Here is a 21,672-nt window from a genome sequence, read left to right on the forward strand (position 1 = left end):
GTAGAGGACAGCTTGCTAGCTTTAGCATATCAGCAATAGTGTGACGGAACATGTTGGTGAAAAATTCAAAATCACATTTTTAGATGCAATCATATTATTAAGCGATCACTGACAATGAAAAAAAAAATTTATCATTAAAATTCTAATATGATACAAACCAAACCTGCATGCATGATTTGGAGGGGTGACAATGAACCTGAAGCTGATGGCTGACATCTGTCAGCAGGATTTACAATTTAATGTGATTTAATTTATCATATTTTTATATTAATGGCATCATCTGATAAACATAAACATTAAATTGCATCTACTCTCCTTTAGTATTGCTCCACCTCCAGAGTTTTGCATATTAAACTTTTATTGCACATACTTTTGCATATAGAGCATGTTTCTATGTAACTTTAGTAAATTTTGTTGGTTTTTTACTTTGGTTTTATCATAATTGAATAATTTCTCATACATGTTCTGTTTGGATGAAGTGGAGGTTTCTGCAGCTGGAATTTGTATGACAATAAAAATGAACGTCAAACATTTGGACATCATGAATATTTCGTGTGAGTATATTTCCAAAGTGATGTAGAATAAAGTATTTCATAGAGTGAAACGAAGTTTGTCTTGTATAATCCAGCATTTAAAGTGATGTAATCCAGGTTTTAAAGTGAATCCTGGCTAGTGCAGCTCCCCTTTAAGACAGCATCAGTATTCATTTGTGATGTGCTGTGAGCCCAGCATCATTGAGAACAATGAAAAGTTCACTTCACCCACACGAGGCTGAAGTCTGCGTAACGATGAAATAAAGCAATGCAGTGATTACCTGCAGCAGTGTACATAAGCACTTCCTGTTGCTACAGTGTTGTTAAATTCACCAGCATGGGTTACACACCTACAATAATGAAAACACTAAAACAATAAACTGAAGAACATTTCATCTCCAATGAAGAGGTTACAAAATAATCTGATTTGAGAGCAGAAAAACCTGCTTTCAGACAAATTTTCACATTAAAATAAGAAAAAATCTTATATTTTAAAAGTCCAGAAGTCTTCCATCACTATAAGATCAGGGTTCAGTAACTGGACATTTAATTATTGCACAAAAATTCCTCAACAAAATAATCAACTTCATTTGAAGCAATTCCCTTAATTTGAAAACAACAGGAAGTACCCAGAAAGTATGGCGGTTAAAGTATGTTATTGTTAATATTACAGGAGCATGTTTACCGTATTATTGTCAATAGCGACTAGAGGGAGAACGGTACATTGAATTGATGAATGAAAAGTAGAAGACTTTTCAAAAGACACATTTGCAGATGGTTAGTAAAATCATCTGTTTAAGTATTTTCTATTGAGACTTAATGCCCCAAAACGTGTAGGAATGAACTCACCAGGAAGTAGAATTATAAATTTGAAATCTAATCTGAGGATCCATAAAATAGTTGTGTTACAGACCAATTATGTCAGTGAAGTCATGTGACTATGATCTGTGGTTAGCCTTATCTTCCTTAGCATTAGCAGTAGTTTGGAAACGGGGATGATTAAAAGTAGCAGGCAAGTAGCATCCTCTTCACCTCTTCATTAGCCTCTCCTGATGCGTTAACATTAGATGTATCATTTGCACCAGCGGTAGCTTTAGCCCGCTACATTAGCATTACCTATGTTGATATTCATAATCTTCAGTCATCAAATTGCCATTTACAGAATATCCTTAGACTTCAGCTGCTATGATAACCAGTTACTTGATATGACAAACAGAAAGCTTGCTAGTTTTACCATTGGCCACACTGACCTCACATGGTAAGTTCCCATTTTGAGTGTTTTTCCTCAATGTTTTGTAAATTACTTCATCAACTCTATTATTTTAATCAGTTTTGACTCAAAAAACAACAGTGTGTACATTTTACATCTGCAGGCCGACTTTCACAGAAATTGATATCACTGAAGACACACCGAATTAAAGATCCGTTAATTCTAACTTGTTCTCAGCGAGGCATTCAGGCGGTTCATGCACGTGTTTTTACACACATCAACTTCAGTTGTATTGACGGGTTAAAGATGGCCGCTACATCGTGTCTGCAGTGTGAAAACCTTCAGCAGGTTTCTACCAGGTTTTCACAGGACATCAGTTTCAGGTGTATTTACAGCAGCGTGGAGGTAGACAGAGAATGACATCATCAGCAGAAACACAGTGGAGGTGGAGCCGGAGCTAAATGTCCAATCATTGTCTGTGGGACAGTGGGCGGAGCCTCTGATTCAGGAAGTCATTTTTAATTATGGGGAATCTGAGGATGAATTTTTCAGGGTTTAAAGCTGCAGTTTTTTTAACAAAAACATTTTTTTCATATTTTCTATGTTCTCATCCCTAACCCTTTCCTTTGCTAAAACTTAATTATAGAAATAATACATTCTATAATTCTGTGATTTCTTCTATGGAATTTAGTGAGTTCACATTTTCTAATTTTACTGAAAATCTAAAAATCTTAAATCATTTGAAATTCTTTCTGACAAAAACGGAGCAAAATTTAATACCAACTTTGGTGTTTTCATTTGATCATTGCAGTAATAAATTCCCTTCAGGGATGACAAATTATCCATTTACTTACTTTAGCTTCAATGTGAACATTTTTGCCAAATTATTTAGAAATACATTTGTAGCAACAGATGACAGAGTGTTAACACTTTTTTGTTAACATCTCAAAACCTACTTTAAATGATTTCTTCTATACTACTGCTTTTACCTATTATCCTTAGCAGTGACGAGCCTAAATTCAGTCTGGTCCAAAGATCCGGGGGATATTTGTGGTTCCTTCTCAGAGGCTCTGCCCACTTGCCACCCTCCAATCAATGATCAGAGACCTGGTTGACTGACAAGATTCTATTCAATAAGCATCAGTCAACCAGGTCTCAGATCGACTGACAGGACATTTGACTTTCAGACCAATTTTTTTGTTGGAGTTTTCAGCAACACAAACGGCTCAACTGACCGGGACGATCGATTAATGTGACCAACAGGAAACAATCATCTGTGCAACATCACCTTTCAAAATAAAATACCTGCTTGTTAAAGACAGCTACAAGCGGAGTGCAAGTGTGTGTGTGTGTGTGTGTGTGTGTGTGTTTTGGATGAGATGATGGAATGTGTGTCACATACTCCTTGTCTTAGAGGATGCTCAGTCTGGCGTGTGTGTGTGTGTGTGTGTGTGTGTGTGGGTGGCTCAGCAGAAGCAGTGATGTTCCCTCTCTCTCAGACCACAGTGCTGACAGAGGGATCTGATAAGTTGAGCTGGCCCGTGATGTCAGTCGGGTATGGCTAGAGAGGGGGGGGGGGACATAGGGCGAGCGAGAGAGAGAGAGAGCAAAAGAGACACACAGGTTAATTCAACTCATTCAGTCTTCAAGCCAAGATGGTGGGCGTCTGATTTCTCCTGATTTTATAACACTTGCGATTTTTTTTTTTTTCACTTGTGAGTTTTTCTATTTCAAGCTCAGATTTAACTCGACATTATTCCCCCAAATGACGTAGATCAAAATGTGCGGACTGATCAGGGATGATGCCTTACATCTTTTGGTAGAGATCATCTGAAGTTAACCCAAAGCAAGCAGAGGTCACTCTACTTACTTCGGGTAAGCAGAGTGACCTCTGCTGATGCAGGAAAGCAGACAGCAGCCGTAGCGGTCACATGTTTTGACTTAATCCAATCCGATTCTAGATCTCCATCAGCAGCTTCTGAGGATTCAGATGGTTCTGGACCAGGACCACCTAAAGGTTCTGTTCATTTATTTCTGGCAGTTCAGACCAAAACAGCACCTGTTGCTATTTATTAAAACTGTTAAACTGTTATTACTACTACTACGACTGCTATTACTATAACTGTTACTGCTACTACTATTACTACTATTATTAAAATCAAGAATCCCATGAAGTTGATGGTTAGTTATTGTTTACCAACTTGCTGGTAATATTAAGATCGAGTTATGTAACAATCACTAAATTACTAGTTATTTTGTTATTTTGAGGGTATCTTAAAGTATAAAATGTGTATAAATACTATGCTGAACAATATTTTTATCTTTCAGACATGTGTGGCAAAAATGTAATGGTTTATACATATTAGCTCTATTAAGGTAGTTGCAATGCAAGTCATTGAAACTCACCGTAACAAATCAAACAGTAAAAGATCATGCTGATTTCTCCAGGACATAAATAAATAATTGGTATTTCTTCATGTGCTGGAACATTAAAAGCGGATGTTTCTTCTTCGGTGACATTAATTAAATATGACCTTCTTATAATCTGACCACAAAGTGTTAAAGTTTGATGTGCATGAAAAGCGGTCGGCCCCTGTGACTCTGCATATGATACGTCTGAACACGAGCAGCAGGGGAAGCCTCCGAGCGGTCCTCCGTTACCATGGAAACACACCGTTGTAAATGTGTTTTTTCTGGTGCTTTAACAGTTTTGTGCTTTTAGTCTTTATCTGGGTTTCTTTTATTTATAACAATAACAGTAAGACATTGGAAGTTAAACTGAACTGAAATTAGTGCCAACAGCCTAAAGAACGACGCCACCATTCAGTTTATCCATTAGATGGCGCTGCACACGTCTTATGTGGTATGACCTCCACATTACTGGGGTTCTTGTCTCTAAACAGCCTCAGTCATCATCATTGTGGTAACTCGTATTTCTTTACGTCTTTGTGTATCATCACATAAACAACACTGGGGTGTGTCAAGAATCCCACTTGTGAATCTTTTTTGTGGGATTTCAATAAAAAAATGAATATCTGAATAACGTTATTCGAATTTTCATCCTTCGTATGACATCATTTTGCCGTGTCGTATGGTAGAGCGACATTTTTCCTTTAATGACTCATGTAAGAAGCAGAGTTATTGGTCCACGTGACTAAAGGTGAGTTCAAGAAAAAGCATTTGATTTTCATGTTGTATGGAAGCTCCTTGAAAAGGTGAATTAAAAGAATCATAAATAATAACTGAGAAAATAGTGATGATTAATAACTTGGGGTCGTTTTTTTTTTGTTTTGTTTTTTGTCTTCAAGCAGAAACCCATCCCCAGTTTTCTATCCCAACACAGGACTTTCTCTTTTCTTGGCTGAGTAACTGTGGTGTGAACAGAGCGTGGGTCCGATTCTGTTTGGTGCTGAGTGTTTTCAGGTGGTCGTGCTTGCAGAGGAGGACAGAGGCAGTGTGTGTGTAGTACAGCATGTAGTCTGGACACCATTAAAATCCACCGAGAGAGAAGAAACACTCATATAGGAAATAAAGAGATGAGCACAAAGAGAAATGAGACTGCTGCCACTGTCTGGATGTCAGCATCACTAACAAACACACTCCTGCCCTGTTCGCTTTCCCCTCACATCAGCGGGGAGGGGGGAGGGGGGGTCAAAGCGTCCGAGAGTCGGTGTCTCTGTGGAGGTGGAAGAAACTTTTAAAGTGTGTGACAGACGTAAAGACCGAAGACTGACGCGTTTCCTCCCAGTTTACACTGAAAAGAAGAGAGAGAGAAATGCAGGCGGCGGCAGGTCAAAACCACTGATGACACAAACAGTCAGGGGGAGGAGCTTCTTCTTCCGTCCTGATGGCGCTGGAACAAGAGTCAGTTATTATCCGACAGCGACAGCTTTAACCGTCCGGCCTCGCTGAAAGGTTAGAGGGGCATCTGCCGACGTCCTGTCACAGGTTAGTGGAAAAAGGATGAAACCTCTCTGGATAGACAGATGGAGGACAGAGATGACAGCAGAGGAAGGAGAGCAACAAACGACAAGACAGGGAGGACGAAGACACAGACAGGACACCAACAGAGAGGACGGATGAGAGGACGGAAAGAGACCACACAGTCTGACCCTCTTCATTTCTCCTTTGCAAGAGGACGACTCGGTGCGACACGGCGACATCACGATCCCTGACCTGACCGGACGGACCGAAGCCAACGCTGCCTGTCTCCAATCTGTCTGCCTGTCTGTCTGTCTGTCTGACACACGGAAGATAAAGATGGCTGACTGACAGACGGGTGGGCCATGATGAGTCAGCGTGGATATGATGGAGCTGTGGATGAGAGGAGAGATGAGATATTGATGGAAGAAGTGGAAAAGAAGACCAACAGATGGGATGAAACTAAAGAGAGGAGGATGAGAGGAGGACGGGAGGATGTGGTCTTCATCTCCTTACCGTGGCGTCCCCGGAGGCCCTACGCCGTTTGAGGTCGGAGGTCGAAGTGATGGACCTAAAAGAGGTTTTCAGTTTGGGCTCGGGCTCTGCTCTACCACTTTTCCTATCCTAAAATAAATGATACGATAGGTGCACACACACGTTAACACACGCAGCAGAGACACGTCACACCTGTGTGTGAGAGTGCTGCAGTATCACACATGAACCTGTCGTATGATGCAGTAGAATGTAGTGAATGCAGTGTGGTGTGTGTTTTCAGTATTCATCTACACCACAACACACATACAGTATAATAAAGCATTATATAGCATTACATAGCATGATATATTGTAACATAGCATGGTGCACTATTAAATTAAAAGCTATATCTGATTTCCACATTTGGCAGTACTTTAAAATCAATAAGGTAACTGTACTTCATCACATTTGAGTATTTTATACTTGTGCCTGACGTGAAACGACACAAAGACGCTAACGTAAAACTAACACTCTTTCTAAAGGGAAGCTTCTTTAAGTAGCTGGTTGCCTCCTATCACCAAACCTGCATTCTGAATTATTCAACATGTTCAAATCAGGTATTAATAAGATGACAGCAGAGGGAAATTACCACAAACAGATTGACTAAAATATAGAAATGAACCTTTTTTAAAAATTCGCTACCATATTAACCGTTTTCTTTGATTACAATAAGACTAAAGTATCCAGAATCATAAACTAAACCTGTAATATTAAACTAAACAGATCTATTAATGTAACTTCACACTACGTTCTAACCAGAAGTCAGTGAACACATCATAAGCTGGGGTGTGTGTATCCTGCAGACCTTCTTCATATGAAATGCATGAAGTTAACATGTTTTAAAATGTGACAGTGTACATGACGGGGGTTTTTTGTTGTTGTCGTTTTCTTTTAACATGGAACAATGACCTTGGTAACCTTGGCAACCATTTGTCAGCTTTACTTTGGTGTTTTGGGGACCCTAGTAACACCAACATTTGGAAACGGCATTCAGAGAGTAATCTGTTTAAAACGGTTATGACAACATCGCTGTTAGGCCTCAGATGGACATCTGTGCACGTCCTTCATCATCCAGTGACATTAAATCATCAATTCTTGAGCATATAGTCACCATCATCTCTTGTTTAACTCACTGTATGCAAGTGTAATTCTGTGGTGCTGAATTTTAAATGTTACCCTGCCATCTACTGGAATGTATACTACAGTAGTGTTATTTTTTTTATAAATCTGTGTGGATGGGGATCACTTTTATAGCAAGCATGGTGCTTTAAAAAGTACAGTGAAACCTCCTGTTGTTATGTTCACAGGGCAGAAGATTATTTCTAAGTCACCTGCTTCGGTACATCAACAAGATTTTCTCGGTCTACCTTAAAAGTTGTGACGTGGCATCAAGCAGCTGTCACACACTGAAACACATTCATCTTCACAGACATGATGTTTCAGTAAAACATTGTTTTACCGCCCACAGACACACATCAGCTAAAATCAATGGCATGAGGATCAAACACAGCGACACATTGATCACATGATGCAAAAGAAACATATCCTGTGGAGGGGGGGGGGGCAACAAAGATGGCAGATGAAGCCTGACTAAAGCAGTGGTAACATCAGACTGCTGCTCAATGAGGGGGGGTGTTGGACACAGATGATGGATGATGGTGGCATTGCACCCCTAACATCAATAAAGACATCTTCATCGTCACTTTGAACACATCGGTAAGAGTCGGGTCAACACACTGGCAGTACTTTTACTGCAGTAGGTCTGGTGTTATTCTGTATCTTCTCCCTGTCAACAAACGACAGAAAACATCAAACCGATATTGTTTTAACGGCTGTTAAATCAAATCATGTGTTCATTGTTTTTCAGTGTGATTTAACTGCTGAGACTTTATTCTGTCTCTTGACGTCAGCCCAGCTGATTGTGGTGCAAAGCACAGCGCAAACATCTTCATGTCCACGTTGTTTCAGTATCAGGTATTTATGAGTCCATGCTAGCGTTAGTGTTAAAATCAGGGGGGGTCAGCAGCTTTGTTAGAGCATTGCTATCTTGAGGCAGGACAAAGTTACTAAACATTGATCTAAAACAATGCTGCAGTATTTGCACAGCTAAATAAATTCATAGCTGCTTGAAATAAGCCTTGGAAAAGCAGGGCAGCAGAAAAGCATGCACACACAATGGGGAATAATCCATGGAAAAAGCAAGAGAACATTTGAACTTTTTACTCCATCTAAAAATCTCCAGAATAATGTGCTGCATGCTAGATGACCTGCTAGCATATATGGACACAGGCAGATTAGCAAAGCGTGTACACTCTGCTTGTTTCACCACAGAAGGCTAATAATAACAAGATGTAATTACAATAACATTAAACTTTAGGTACATTTTTGTACTGTTTGCAAATGCTCTACCAATGTTCATTGTTATGCAGATGACGATCAGTTCCACTGATAAAACCAGAGGTTTCTTTAATCAGTTTTACTTATTATTATCCGACACTCCAACAGTAAAAACCGAACGTGGTTCAGTTCTCCATCTGTTGAAAATGATCGTGTCAATTTGTCAATTTGAAAATGTCAGTTTTAACATCATACTCAAAAGAAAACATGAACTTCCTGTTGGGTGTCTATGATCAGATTTTCTAGATGTCAGTAAGACGACAATTAGAAATGGATCTTGCGTAACAAAAACTTAAAATTTCAACCAGGGTTGGGACAGTCTGTATGTATTACTCGATAATGCTTAGACTGGTTGCATCCCATGGGAAAACCTTCATGAGCCCTGGGTTAGGGTAAAAACTGGTATTTGCTCTAGTACTCAATTGTGTCTGCACCTTACTTTGCACCAGATTACTTTTTGTTTAACTATTTTAAATTACTTGAACCATGAGCTATGGACTGATTACCTCAGAGGCCGTTTAGTTTGTAATACAAAAAAAATCTGACTTTTGATGATGAGAAGAAAAATACAAAACATCACCAGACTCAGAAAAAAACAACAAACTGGAACCCAATGAAGGTCAATTTTTCACAATAACCAGTTTGGATTCAACATTCACTTGAAATGGAAAATCAATTCAACACATTGATCATGAATCAAGAACATAGTTTCATTCAGAGACTGGAACACACTGACAAAGACTAAAACGTGGTTCTGGATCAGTTTCTATCAGCATCACTGGTCAGGATCACATGGCAAATATACATCGCACCATAGACACTGGCCTGAAATACCTCACGCTGATGAACGGACTCTACTGGACTCTACTGGACTCTACATTGGACATCTGGCAGCTGAATGACATGAATTAAAAAAAACCATCATATGTGACCTTTAATCTCGAATTAATTCTACTGGACTCTACTGGACTCTAATGAACTCTAATGAGGTCTATTGGAGTCTACTGGACTCTACTAAAACATTATGTCTAAAATAAAAACTCAAAGTTTGACTGAAAACTGAAAGCGCAGCATGCTAACAAGCGATAACTTGCCAGTGTGTTATTAGGTATCAACACAGGGCCAAGAGTAGGTGATGAATAGGGATGACCAAGCTTCAATCGGTGCCTTATCAGTATTTGAATGATCCAAACCTGGATTTTCTCTACAGATGACAAGTCTGGACTGAATAAAGCCAGGATGCAGAGCTCAATATGTCATGATTGTTTATCTCAGTACTAGTAAACACAGGTATCAGAGAGACGGGTCTACGATGTGAAGGTGAATGTCCGTTTGACATCCTGTAGTTTTACCAAGGGTGAAAGTTCAAGTCCAGTTGAAAACACCTGCGATGCAAACTGGACAACATATTCATTAATTTAAATAGTTGATAGTAATGACAAATTGATCATAAATGCATCTATACCTCTAATGAAGGAGACCCCATCATTCCCTATAGGTATCGACTCATCAAGTGTCTGTTTATCTGTCTGGATGAGTTCCTCGCCTCCTCTCCCCCAGAAACAGCCGTCTGAAATGCTAATGATCATCTGCTAGTTACTAGCCATCAATGGCTATTGTTTGAAGTGCTAATCCAGACAGAATCCATGATTTATTCATTATGCCACTGAAGGCTCGTGTTAATGTGAGCTGATGCGGCAGATCAGCAATAACCTCATATATAGATTAAAACATTTGTTCATTCTGCTGCAGAAAATCATTACAAGGAAAACCGTAAGCATGTTCCTGTTAACAGATAATAAACGACTCATATTGAAAACCTTCTGTTTGATAGTCGTTCGATGTTTTCTTGTTAATATCACATTATGTTACAACAGCATTGTTTACAAAGCCACAGTGGACATCACTGTGAAACATTGCACTAGATGCTGCCGTGTTACACATCACACCTCTTTAGCTTGCTGAATGCTAATATGCTATTACATACACACTGGAGGCGTGTTGCACCGGTCTGCCAATACCTCTGCTGTGCAAAACAGATGCTTTGTAATGCATCATCTGGAGCTCTTTTGCTTTGACTGTGTCAGAATTTATAACGCCAAAAATCAAAGGGGTTTGAACATACGGATTAAAAATTGAGTTGTTTTTACGAGTGAGGATAATGCTCAGGCAAGATCAAAAGATCATCAAGAGGGTGAGAGAAAATTTCTACGTCTTCTTTCTCTCTTCCTGAGGTGGAGCCTCTTCATCAACCTCAATCTCAAATCCTTCAGCCTCCCATTAACTACAGGCGGGGTCGGCAGGTTAATGGTTATAGAAGGGGCAAAGATAGCAACAGCATTTAGAGGGCTCTTCCTCTGCACCATAAAGATAGTTTAGTGAATAATGTTCAAACCTTCTGAAAATTATAATTAAAGTGAAACAGCAGCAGAGGCGATGAAAACTGCCCACACAAGGTGAGAGTCGAGTACAGGAGAGTATGGTAGAGTCAAGTAGCTTGCAGTAGAAAACATTTCAATAAGTTTGAGTATAGTTGAGTGCAGATTGTGTACAGTAGAGTATAATAGAGTACAGTTAGAGACCAATTACAGTACAGTATCGTACATTGAAGTGCATTTCAAGTAACGTAGAATAAAGCAGTTTAGAATTTAGTAAAGTTCAGTATGGTATAGTGGGGCACAGTAGAGTGAGTACAGTTAGAGCGTAGTATAGTACAGTACAATAGAGAACAGTTCTAGAAGAGTATAGTTTGACCAGAGCAGAGTGAAGTAAAATAAAGTTAGAGTACAGTTAGGGTACAGTTGGAGTACAGTTATAGAGTACAGTCACAGTAGTTAGAGTACAGTAAGAGTATAGCTGAAGTAGGGAGTCTACCATTGAAGTAGTTAGAGTACAGTTAGAGTACAGTTAGTTTTCGGAGTATAGTTAGAGTAGCTAGAGTATGGTTAGAGTAGCTAGAGTACAGTTAGAGTAGCTAGAGTATGGTAAGAGTAGCTAGAGTATAGTTAGAGTAGCTAGAGTATGGTTAGAGTAGCTAGAGTACAGTTAGAGTAGCTAGAGTACGGTTAGAGTAGCTAGAGTATGGTTAGAGTACAGTTAGAGTAGCTAGAGTACAGTTAGAATAGCTAGAGTATGGTCAGAGTAGCTAGAGTACAGTTAGAGTAGCTAGAGTATGGTTAGAGTACAGTTAGAGAGTAGATAGAGTACAGTTAGAGTAGGTAGAGTACAGTTAGAGTAGGTAGAGTATGGTTAGAGTACAGTTAGAGTAGCGAGAGCACAGTTAGAGTAGGTAAAGTACAGTTAGAGTACAGTTAGAACACAGAGTAGCGAGAGCACAGAGTAGGTAAAGTACAGTTAGAGTAGCTAGAGTATAGTTAGAGTAGCTAGAGTACAGTTAGAGTAGGTAGAGTACAGTTAGAGTACAGTTAGAGTAGAGTGGAGTCTTGTACCTGCAGGTTCTTCCTCCAGACGTTAACAGCAGCGAAGGCGAGCTGCATCTGTTTCCTTCGAGCATCTTTGTGTCGTTTGTAGGCGATCTCAATGAAGATGAGGAAGATCCCAGCAACGATGCCACCAGCAACCAGCATGAACACACCTGAGGAGGACAGGTGAGCTCACGTCTGCATGTCATTCCATTTATTGTCAGTCAAGATTGTACAAATAGATTCAGGATGACATCACATCATTCAGGATGACATCACATCTTATATGCTATCTCTGTAACTCATACCCAGACTGACTCTCACTTATTCTCTGCAAAATGACGATACCAAAAGGAAAATCGGATGATACTAAAGACCAGATGGTCTCTATGAAAGAATTAAAGAGTGAGTTAATGTAGACAGTTTGAAGCAACTTTGAAAATCGGATGATACTAAAGACCAGATGGTCTCTATGAAAGAATTAAAGAGTGAGTTAAAGAGCAACTTTGATAAGTTAGGGAGTGACTTTGATAAAAAGTTGGAAGAAAAGCTAAAACCGGTGCTAGACGCCTTGGAAGAAATGAAGGACTAAATGAAGAAAATTCTGAAAGACATGGATGAAAAAGACCGAAAAATTGTTGTCTTGGAACAGGGACAACAAAGAATGGATGATTTGGAACAAAGCATTCGTATAAATGATGTGATCAACACTGGAATCAAAATCAAGCCGAGGAATTACAGAAATGCTATGGCTAGCGCTGACATCGAATCTCTGGAGCAACAAGTGAGTTCTCAACTGAGGGATCTGGAGATAACCAGAGATCCGGACCAGATTGAGACATGTTACCCATTATCATCTGGAGGTAGGAGACCACCTGCAGTGCTGATAAAATCAACAATCGTAAACACAAGAGAGCTCTTCTGAAACAAGGCTTCAAACTGTCTACATTAATGAGAATCTAACTAAAAAGAATGCTGAAATCGCTAAAAAAGCTCGACAACTGAAGAAGAATGGGCTGATCGACAAAACCTGGACAAAAAACTGCAGGATCTTCATCAAAACAAAGGGGCGTTCTTCGGACCACATGAAAACAATGGTGATCAGGAGTGCAGAAGAGTTGGTGAAATATGAGCAATAAAGACAGACAAGAATTGTTACTACACCAAAGATCAGTACAACAGAGTCACTTCAATAGTGGGAGCTCTACAATTTTTCTCTACAAGTATTTCATGGAACAGTCGAAAAAATCAACATCATTGATGTCAGAAACATGGACTAATGAACAAAAAATAAAATAAAATAAAAAACAAAATAAATATTAAAAAAAACAACAACAACATGTATTTGTAATAACATGGGATAACATTAACTTTGAGACTTTAAAGAGCATGTTGATATCTTTTGACAATATAATACCATGTGAAACTGGTGTTTCAGTGTCTGCAACAAACTGCTGAAAAAGGTGAAGGTGATCATTATATTCTTGTGGAGAACACTGGCAAGGTCAACGTCTAGTTTTGACTATCCATGATGTTAAGAAACCTTGTGTTCCTAGGAAGAATGTAAACATGGTTATACTCCAGGGTCAAAGGCTAATGTCTGGAAGTGGATAAGAGTATGAACGTCTGTCAAAATTCAATGTATGAGCTGGTTGAAGACTTTTAATGTCTGAGTTTGTTGATTACATATTCTAATGAGAGATGTTTTGTTGATAATTTAGGGGACAGGAATCTTACAAGCCAATGGCTTCTACCCGTTAACCCTTTTTTTTCCCTTTTCAGATGTTGTTGATGATGTTTCAACACTGATGAAAGTGAAATATGTTGTAATAATTTTGTCTGGAAAGAAGAAAAATAAACTGAATAAATAAATAAATACACTAAATACACAAAAACACTTGACACAGACATCTACACACTTAATTCAATAAATTGTGTTCCAGAGTTTAACTATAAGGAAATGCTTTTAACCATGGCCAAGACAATAACCAAACAGCCTTAACATAGCTGTGAATATTAAATATAGAACACTGTGACACCAAAAGACTAAACAGTATCTAAAAGTAAAAAATATTTATTTTCTCTGAAAGGAGAGGATTTTGAAACAGTTCAACAAACCTTGAAAATGTATCTGTATTATTAGTCATACAAAAACCTCGCTCCAGTAATCTGAGTATTACACAAGTAATTTTAGTAGTTTAGGGTTAGGGTTAGGTGTTTAGGGATTAGGGGTTAGGGATTAGGGGTTAGGGCCTAGGGTTAGGAGCTAAGACTGAGGGTTTTAGGTTTAGGGCTAGAGTTAGAGTTGGTTAGTTTTTGCCAGCTGGGTTTGTTTGTCTGATTAACATCATTACTGTATATAAATCTGCTTCAGCTCTGTGTTTACCATCATAAATGGGATCCTACCTGTTGTTTTCCTGCTAACCTGCTGGCACAACTATGTCAACATCACTCAACGTCCTTAATTAGGACAAGAGAAACATTTCAAGGAATTTAAGAAAAGATTTCAAGGCAATCTAAAAGATAACCATCACGTTTAACAGTCATAGAGATGAACAGGTTTTGGCCTCCAACTAGGTTGTAAGTCAGTTTCCTACCTGCCATATTCTCGAAGGTGAGAGTAGCGGGGGCGTTGCTCCTGGAGTCACACTCCTGATACCGCACCCACGTCTTGTCCAGATCCTCCATGAAGCCATTCTCATGAGAGCTGCAGAGATATATACGAAAGAAACCAATGGTCAATTTCTACAGGAGAACGGTGACAAGATATAATCCTCTTTGGACAGTTTCCACCTGAGAATAGCCAGAGAAACGTTCTGTTTCCACGGACTGTCTTTCCTCATTCCAATCCCAAATCCAGAGCGGAAGAAAAGCTCTCCTGTCGTCACCAAATCACATTTCTGTGATGCTTCAAACTCCAACACAGCGCTGTCCCATATGAATGCATGAAGTTTACTACAAGGGAGGAGAAAAGATGTATCAGCAGTTGAGCAGAACAAGATCTCTAAGGAGCCTAAAGGAGCAAAAAGCCTACTTGTCTCTGACGGCCTGAATGGCCTCAGCAGCGCTCTCGTAGTTGTGTTTCTCCATGTGGCGGTACATGGTGCTCAGCTCCACCTGCCGTCTGAAGTAGATATCCACCGAACTCTGCTTCACTGTGGCGTAGATGAACTTATCTGATGGGTTACGCAGCTAAAAGGGTAGAAAACAAAAAGAACAGCAGAGGATACAAGTCAGAACTTGGGAGCATGCAAGTCATGACCACCGGTATCCACAAGAGCGGGGCAGTCCTACTCATACCCCTCACCCTGGGGTCGTTGATGCCAGTGATGCGCTCCTCAGGCCGGTCCAACACAAGGAAGGCTGCCAGGTTGGCAGTATACGAGGCTACAATGATCATAGCAAACCCCGCCCACACCATACCCAGAATCCTTGCTGAGAAACTCCTCGGAGCTCCTACGGGCAGACAGTAACAGGCAGACAGGTTAGGCGGGCAGACAGACAAGTTAGACACACAGGTCTGATCACCAACCTTCTCCTATCCCAGAGTTCAGCAGTACTCCCCATGAGAACCACATGGCGGAGGACAAGGTGAGGGCGTCTTCTTCTTCTTCTTCACTGTTCACTTTAAACCTTCCAAACGGGCTACGACCAACAAAAAACAGCCATAACGTCAATGTTGCAGTATTTTTGTTGCTGTTAAAGCAATCCTAGGAGGCTTCACAACACAGGACACTCTGCTGGTTAGTGATGAAGACACACTAGTGAGGAAGATCGGCTCTGACATCATCACATTTTCATCCACTAGATGACCTGGTCTGTTTCTCTATGTGAAACAGATGCAAATTTTTAAAACTTTATCAGAAAGTGCTAAATTGTTAAACTTAAACTGACCAAATGACCTATAAAAAAAACCTGTTCGCTTGTATTTTTCAGAAATATTTTTGGTTGAACTGTTGGAAACAAGAAAATGTAATGTTTCTATGAGGTGAGAACACCATCCTGGGTCATCCTGCCTCTCGGTTGTGTGGTTTTGTGGTGCGTTGTGTACCTGAACCGGTCTAACAGGTAAAGCATCACTGCCACCACGTGGACCGACAGACCGACTAACAGCCACAGAGTGCTCTGGAAAGGCTGCATGAATGAATCCAGAGTGCTGCGAGGGATTTCCTGGACACACACAACACACACAGCGATAACACACAATATACAGACGTCACATGGTATCAAGTCTGCACATCAACCACAACATGTGAATAACCCATTTGTTCTGCTCCCACTTTATTCTGGAAATGTCTCAGCTCAGTGCTCCAGTCAGAAGAATTTATTTTTTTCTAATGGACCCGATCCCTCCTGCTGTGCTGCTGATGAACTGGATCACTGACCTAAAATACTCCTATTATCAAACAGACTGGAGAGTGAGGCTGGAAGGACATCAGGTCGGATTAACTCAGTTGATTTTGTCTCGTCTGATCCCAAAAAACTACGAAAACCCAGTACAACCAGTCCAGTCAGTCTGCCTGCCCACTACAACCAGTCCGCTCAGTTGGCTGACCTTCTTGACGAGGATGGTGAGCCCCTGGTACTTGAAGGGCTTGGAGAACTCGATGTACTGAGCACGCTCGTTGTTGATGGTGAGGGGAGCGACGATCATGTCAGCCAGACCACCCAGTAACTCCCCCATCATGCCATTCCACTCCTTCTTGTTGCTGTTGTTCACCTGCAGCAGGAAGTCAGAGGTCACATGACTCCAGTGTGAACTTGACATGAAATGCTACAGCAGTCATAGCAGTGTCGCTGAATTGTGTGGATGGGTCGATGGAACGCCTAGTAGCAGAATTAGTACTAAAGTGTAGAATTACAATTAGAACTGCTTTATCTAGTTACATCTGTTAGCGTCCAGAATAGCACCAACAGAGATTTCAGTTATTTCATGTCAGCATCATGGAGTAAAAACTGAGAGTGACATGAATTAAAGACAAGATTTAAAGACGTTTCCTGCCCCCATTCTACCAATGATGTCATCCAGTCTAACATTCCTGCAATACACACCCAATGTAAAAGCTGAAACCCCCCCCAAAATGACGCCACACCTGAAGGACTTCATGAAAAGCAGAAGAAACATCAAAGTATCCATTCAACTAAAGTCTAGTACTGATTTCAGCTTTAATCATGTTTGCTTGTTGCTGTTTGAAGCAGCATGAACCTAAAGAGGGTTGAATCTCACCTCTGATCAGTAATTCAACATTACTTCTGACAGAATAATTAATAACAATTTTTTTGTGGAAATTTATGCAATCCTTGCTGTATTTTTTTTTGTATGTGCACTGGGATTATTGGATAATAATAATCTGTGTTTCTGAACATGAGATACAGCATAAATGTTTGATGAGAGGGATGAGAGGAAGAAGAAGAGAATTTTTTAAAGTGAGGAGGAGGAAGATGGAATAGAGGAGGTGAGAGGGGGGGAGAAGAGAGAGAGAGAGAGAGAGAGAGAGGATAAAAATGTATCTTGGCCTCAACAAGGTCAGAGTCAAGGACGGAGCTGTGGTTGCCATGGCAACAGACTTCAGTGCTGGTGTTGAATCAGTAAACAGGTCACAGACACACCAAATTTGAAGTGAATATAAATGAACTTGTGACTGAGCACACTCATGCACAAACACTTACTCGTTCCTGCGTGCCAAATTTCCCATCAGCCACCAGGTGAACCTCGTAGGTGAAGTTCATGCTCATCGCCAGCTTGATGAGCAGATCGATACAGAAACCATAGCAACACTGGGGGACGATGGGCTGACCTGTACACACACACACACACACACACACACACACACACAGGTAGTGTGTATGCTCAGACAGGTTAAAGGTCATTCAATTGTCATGTAAAAGTTACAGTTGTGTAGGCGGAGTTTCCTCATGCCGGGGTCAGACCCGTTCAGATGTTTGACCAATAGGAGGACAGAGTGAACACTAAGCAGCACGTCTGCTCTGTGTGTTTATATTGGAAGGGGACAACAACAAACACCAAACAACCACTAGGTGGCAGCAGGCTAGCGTAGCGTCTCTGATTGGTCCGCTAGTTTTCTAAATTTCAGGCATCGATCACCTGATTGGACATAGTGAAAGTTTTAAGGTCAACAGGAGGAAAAAAGTGTTCTGAACATCATGAGGAAACCAACAAGAGCAATCTGATGGTGACATCTGATTTGAATATACAACACATGACAAAGCCCACGGCCCTCAGTCACCTGAAACATTATGAAACAACGATAAAACATAGCAGAAAAATCAAAATGTCACAAGGAATGCTAGTTTGTCATGATTTAGAATGAGATGAAGTGTTCTTCATGTAAAGTGCCGAAAAATATCTTACTTTGTCACTTGACGATGTATAAACAGATACAGGTAAAATAAAAAATTAATGCATGTGTCAATTGTGGCTAAGCTGACATGTGTAGTTTGTAATACCTTTTGAAACATCAATTAAATTTCTTAAACCACATATGGTCGTGGAATATTTTTACATTTAGCTCTTCATAAAAAATAACACATTTTTGTCTCCCAACGTAAACTTTGACTTTTGTTTTACAGAGAATGATGTCAGTTACGAGCAAGACAACGTTGCTGATATTCTAGTGCTGCGCCTCTGTAGGTGTGCGTTTACCTGGGATGGTCCCGTTGGGTCCAGTACAGATCACCTTCTTGATTAAGACTCCGTTGACGGTGTATTCCTCTTTACACGTCCCGTCAGACTTTGTTGGCTTCACATAAACAAATGGCTCCTGATGGATGGTCACAATCTAAACACACACACACAGACACACACACTGAACAATCTGTGGCAATATTTAATCAATAACTCATTTTGTCGTATCCTGCACAGGTTGCGTTTGTTGTATTCATTGTGTGGATATACAGTTTGAAAATCTGAACATGCACCGTCAGGTTCTGACTCTGTTCCAGAATCTGACTCTGGACCAGGACATTGGTAGGTACCAGGTGGTGACTTGGGCCAGGTTCTGGTTTTAGCTCTGGATTCAAATGCAACTGGTGGCATTTCCAGTGCTCCCAGTCGAAGCAGCAGTACCTTCAGTTTAGTCGACATCTGGTATCCGATGGGTTTCTCTGTCTCTCCTCCAGGCCAGATGATTTTCCTCTGAGGGTTCATTACAACCTGAAACACACACACGGGCTGTGATGTAATGTCAGTCTGACTGTGAATGACTAATGACATCATCATCAATACTGCATCTGTTCATAGATAGTTAAAGAGGCAGGAGACCAACGCACACATCCTCCGGTGGTTTACAACCGGGTCGCGTACGCTCTGTAGCGTAAACCGGGCTGGGCTACTGGAGGAGCTGACTGTAAACGCCCCCTGATGACATCACAGACTACAATCATCACCGGATCAGTCGGAGCGGTCAGGTGTGAACGGGTGTAACATCTCTAGGTTACCTGTGACCCATTGAAGACTCCGACCTGGACGAGGCGACCTGGCTTCTGTTGGTAGTTCAGGATGCTGTAAGTGGCGAAGCGACGGTCGCCATCGTCGTTAAACTCAATCCGTCCAGTCAAACCATCGGAGTACTTGGATGACATCAGCACCCTGGAGAACCAGTCAGGCAGCAGTAGAGTCAGCTCGGTGTGAGTGATTTCATGTGGAATTAGGAGATGCAAACATGATGCTGCTGCTGACTGGAAGCGCATCGAGCCAAGCTAACTGGTGTTGATGGTCTCTTACCGTTTCTTAAAGCATTAATTTAAAAATTTTGTCCAGGAATTTATTTTTATAGAAACGACTGATGTAGATATGAGCTGAAGCCTCAAGGGGAGATGGGGGAGGTTAATTCAAACATACTTCATGATGTCACTGCTGGACATGACAAGCTAATGAGGTCAAGTGCAGGTTCATGTGACAGAAGGGGGGGGGGCAAGTCCTGGCACAACCATCAGAGAGCAGCACGAGTCAAACATGATAAAAATTTATCCTGAAGAATAAAGGTTCCTACAAAACGACAGGAAACTATGTGTCTGTTTGGTGTGTGGGAGTACAAATACTAGTAGTAGTGCCACAGAACCATACACAACATAGTGAGAACGGGATAGTAATACTACTAGTAATAATAATTGTAGTAGGAGTAGTAATAGTACTAATAACATGAGCACTAACAGCAATAGTAATAGTAGAAATTGTAATAGTACCAGTAGTAGAAGTAGTAGTAGTAATATTATTATCAGTAGCAGAAGTAGTAATCGTATTAGTAGTAACAGTAGTAGTAATAGTAGTAGTAGTAATGGTAATAGTAGTAATATTATTATCAGTAGTAAAAATCGTATTAGAAGTAACAGTAGTAGTAATAGTAGTAATATTAGTAGTAATAGTAGTAGTAGTAGCACATCCAGAATGATGAAACGCCTCTGGATAATGTTGTGCAGGAATGTCATTCATCTCCTACGTAATTAAACCAAGTCTGTCGTCATGGAGACGACATTGGATGCTGCCGTTGGTGTCAATCAGCACCAAGAATCCCCTTGGAGCTTAATGAAACGATTCGTTCAGGATGTGTTCGCCGCCCCAGAGATGAGTGGCTGTGAGCTCTGCTCATGCAGATACATCTATTTTGTTACCATTAGTCTTAAAGAAACATTTTGATTGACCTTTGACCTTTGTGGGACTGACCGTTTGAAGAGTGGTCCCGTCCTCCAGATGTTGGTGTTTCCAACGCAGCCCCGTGGAGGTTCTGTGATGTTCTCCTTCTCAAACAGCTCCTGAAGAGACTGAGCCACCACCGCAACGGCGTCCGCGATGTGCGCCGATTCGTTCTTACCGTTAATGAGTTGAAGGCCTAGCAGGCCTGCAACACACACACACACACACACACACACACACACACACACACATTCAAACACACACAATATGTCAGACACACACCAGACGTTAAATAGGCTGCCCTCATTCACACGCAGACGTTAATTAAAACTCAAACACACCTTTTAATTTAATTTTCCAAATGTAACTAAAAGGTGGTTCCAACGCAGACACACACACACACACACACACACACACACACACACACAATCAGGGCTTCAGGCGTCAGGCCAGTGTTAACTAATGCCAAACTGCATGCTGGGAGTTCACTCTGAGAATAGAGCCGTTTGTCTCTCAGGACAGACGAAGCCTCACTGAGACATTATGAATGGCGTTTTCCTTCAGCAGAAACCCGTCACACTGCAACGAAAAGCATCTACATCTGTCCCCTAGGTGACCGACAATCGTCTAGCACTGTTAGCATTCTCCACAGAGAAAATGTGCAAACATTACCTCCTAAATGGAACCGGTGAGTTAGAACTTTTCATTTCACACAACAACCCTTCAGAAAAATCATCAAAAGACTGGTTAAAGTTTTGATTTGAGATGAACGGCTGGCTAACGCTGTTAGCATTCCCTCCTGAAACAACCGGCTCCAGTGGAAATCACAGATAATGCCTCGCTAAATATCATGTTATTCAAGAATTAGAGTAGCTACATCTGCTTAAATTTATGAGACCTCGCTAATGGCAGCAAACATAGTTAACAATTCCTCACAAAAATTTTGAAAACAATTCAGTATATTAAAGGTGAGAAATACAACTAAACACATTCCCAACTGAA

At 40.6% G+C, this 21,672-nt stretch overlaps 1 protein-coding gene across 1 annotated transcript in view; it reads right to left on the reverse strand.

Moving 5' to 3' along the window:
* Positions 1–3,238: 3,238 nt before the first annotated feature.
* Positions 3,239–21,672, reverse strand: part of grin1b (glutamate receptor, ionotropic, N-methyl D-aspartate 1b) — a 30,677-nt gene continuing 12,243 nt past the window's right edge. The window contains exons 8-22 of the mRNA XM_068310836.1: positions 20,701–20,875; positions 19,476–19,626; positions 19,105–19,191; positions 18,682–18,817; positions 17,688–17,815; positions 16,573–16,737; positions 16,069–16,187; positions 15,550–15,662; positions 15,325–15,473; positions 15,052–15,209; positions 14,811–14,972; positions 14,615–14,724; positions 12,045–12,190; positions 6,181–6,288; positions 3,239–3,304 (exon numbers count right to left, since the gene is read on the reverse strand). Of these exons, the coding sequence (XP_068166937.1) occupies positions 3,239–3,304; positions 6,181–6,288; positions 12,045–12,190; positions 14,615–14,724; positions 14,811–14,972; positions 15,052–15,209; positions 15,325–15,473; positions 15,550–15,662; positions 16,069–16,187; positions 16,573–16,737; positions 17,688–17,815; positions 18,682–18,817; positions 19,105–19,191; positions 19,476–19,626; positions 20,701–20,875 (1,973 nt within the window). The remainder of the gene's footprint in view (positions 3,305–6,180; positions 6,289–12,044; positions 12,191–14,614; positions 14,725–14,810; positions 14,973–15,051; positions 15,210–15,324; positions 15,474–15,549; positions 15,663–16,068; positions 16,188–16,572; positions 16,738–17,687; positions 17,816–18,681; positions 18,818–19,104; positions 19,192–19,475; positions 19,627–20,700; positions 20,876–21,672) is intronic.

Source organism: Antennarius striatus, chromosome 3 (assembly GCF_040054535.1).
Source record: "Antennarius striatus isolate MH-2024 chromosome 3, ASM4005453v1, whole genome shotgun sequence".
Lineage (NCBI taxonomy): Eukaryota > Metazoa > Chordata > Actinopteri > Lophiiformes > Antennariidae > Antennarius > Antennarius striatus.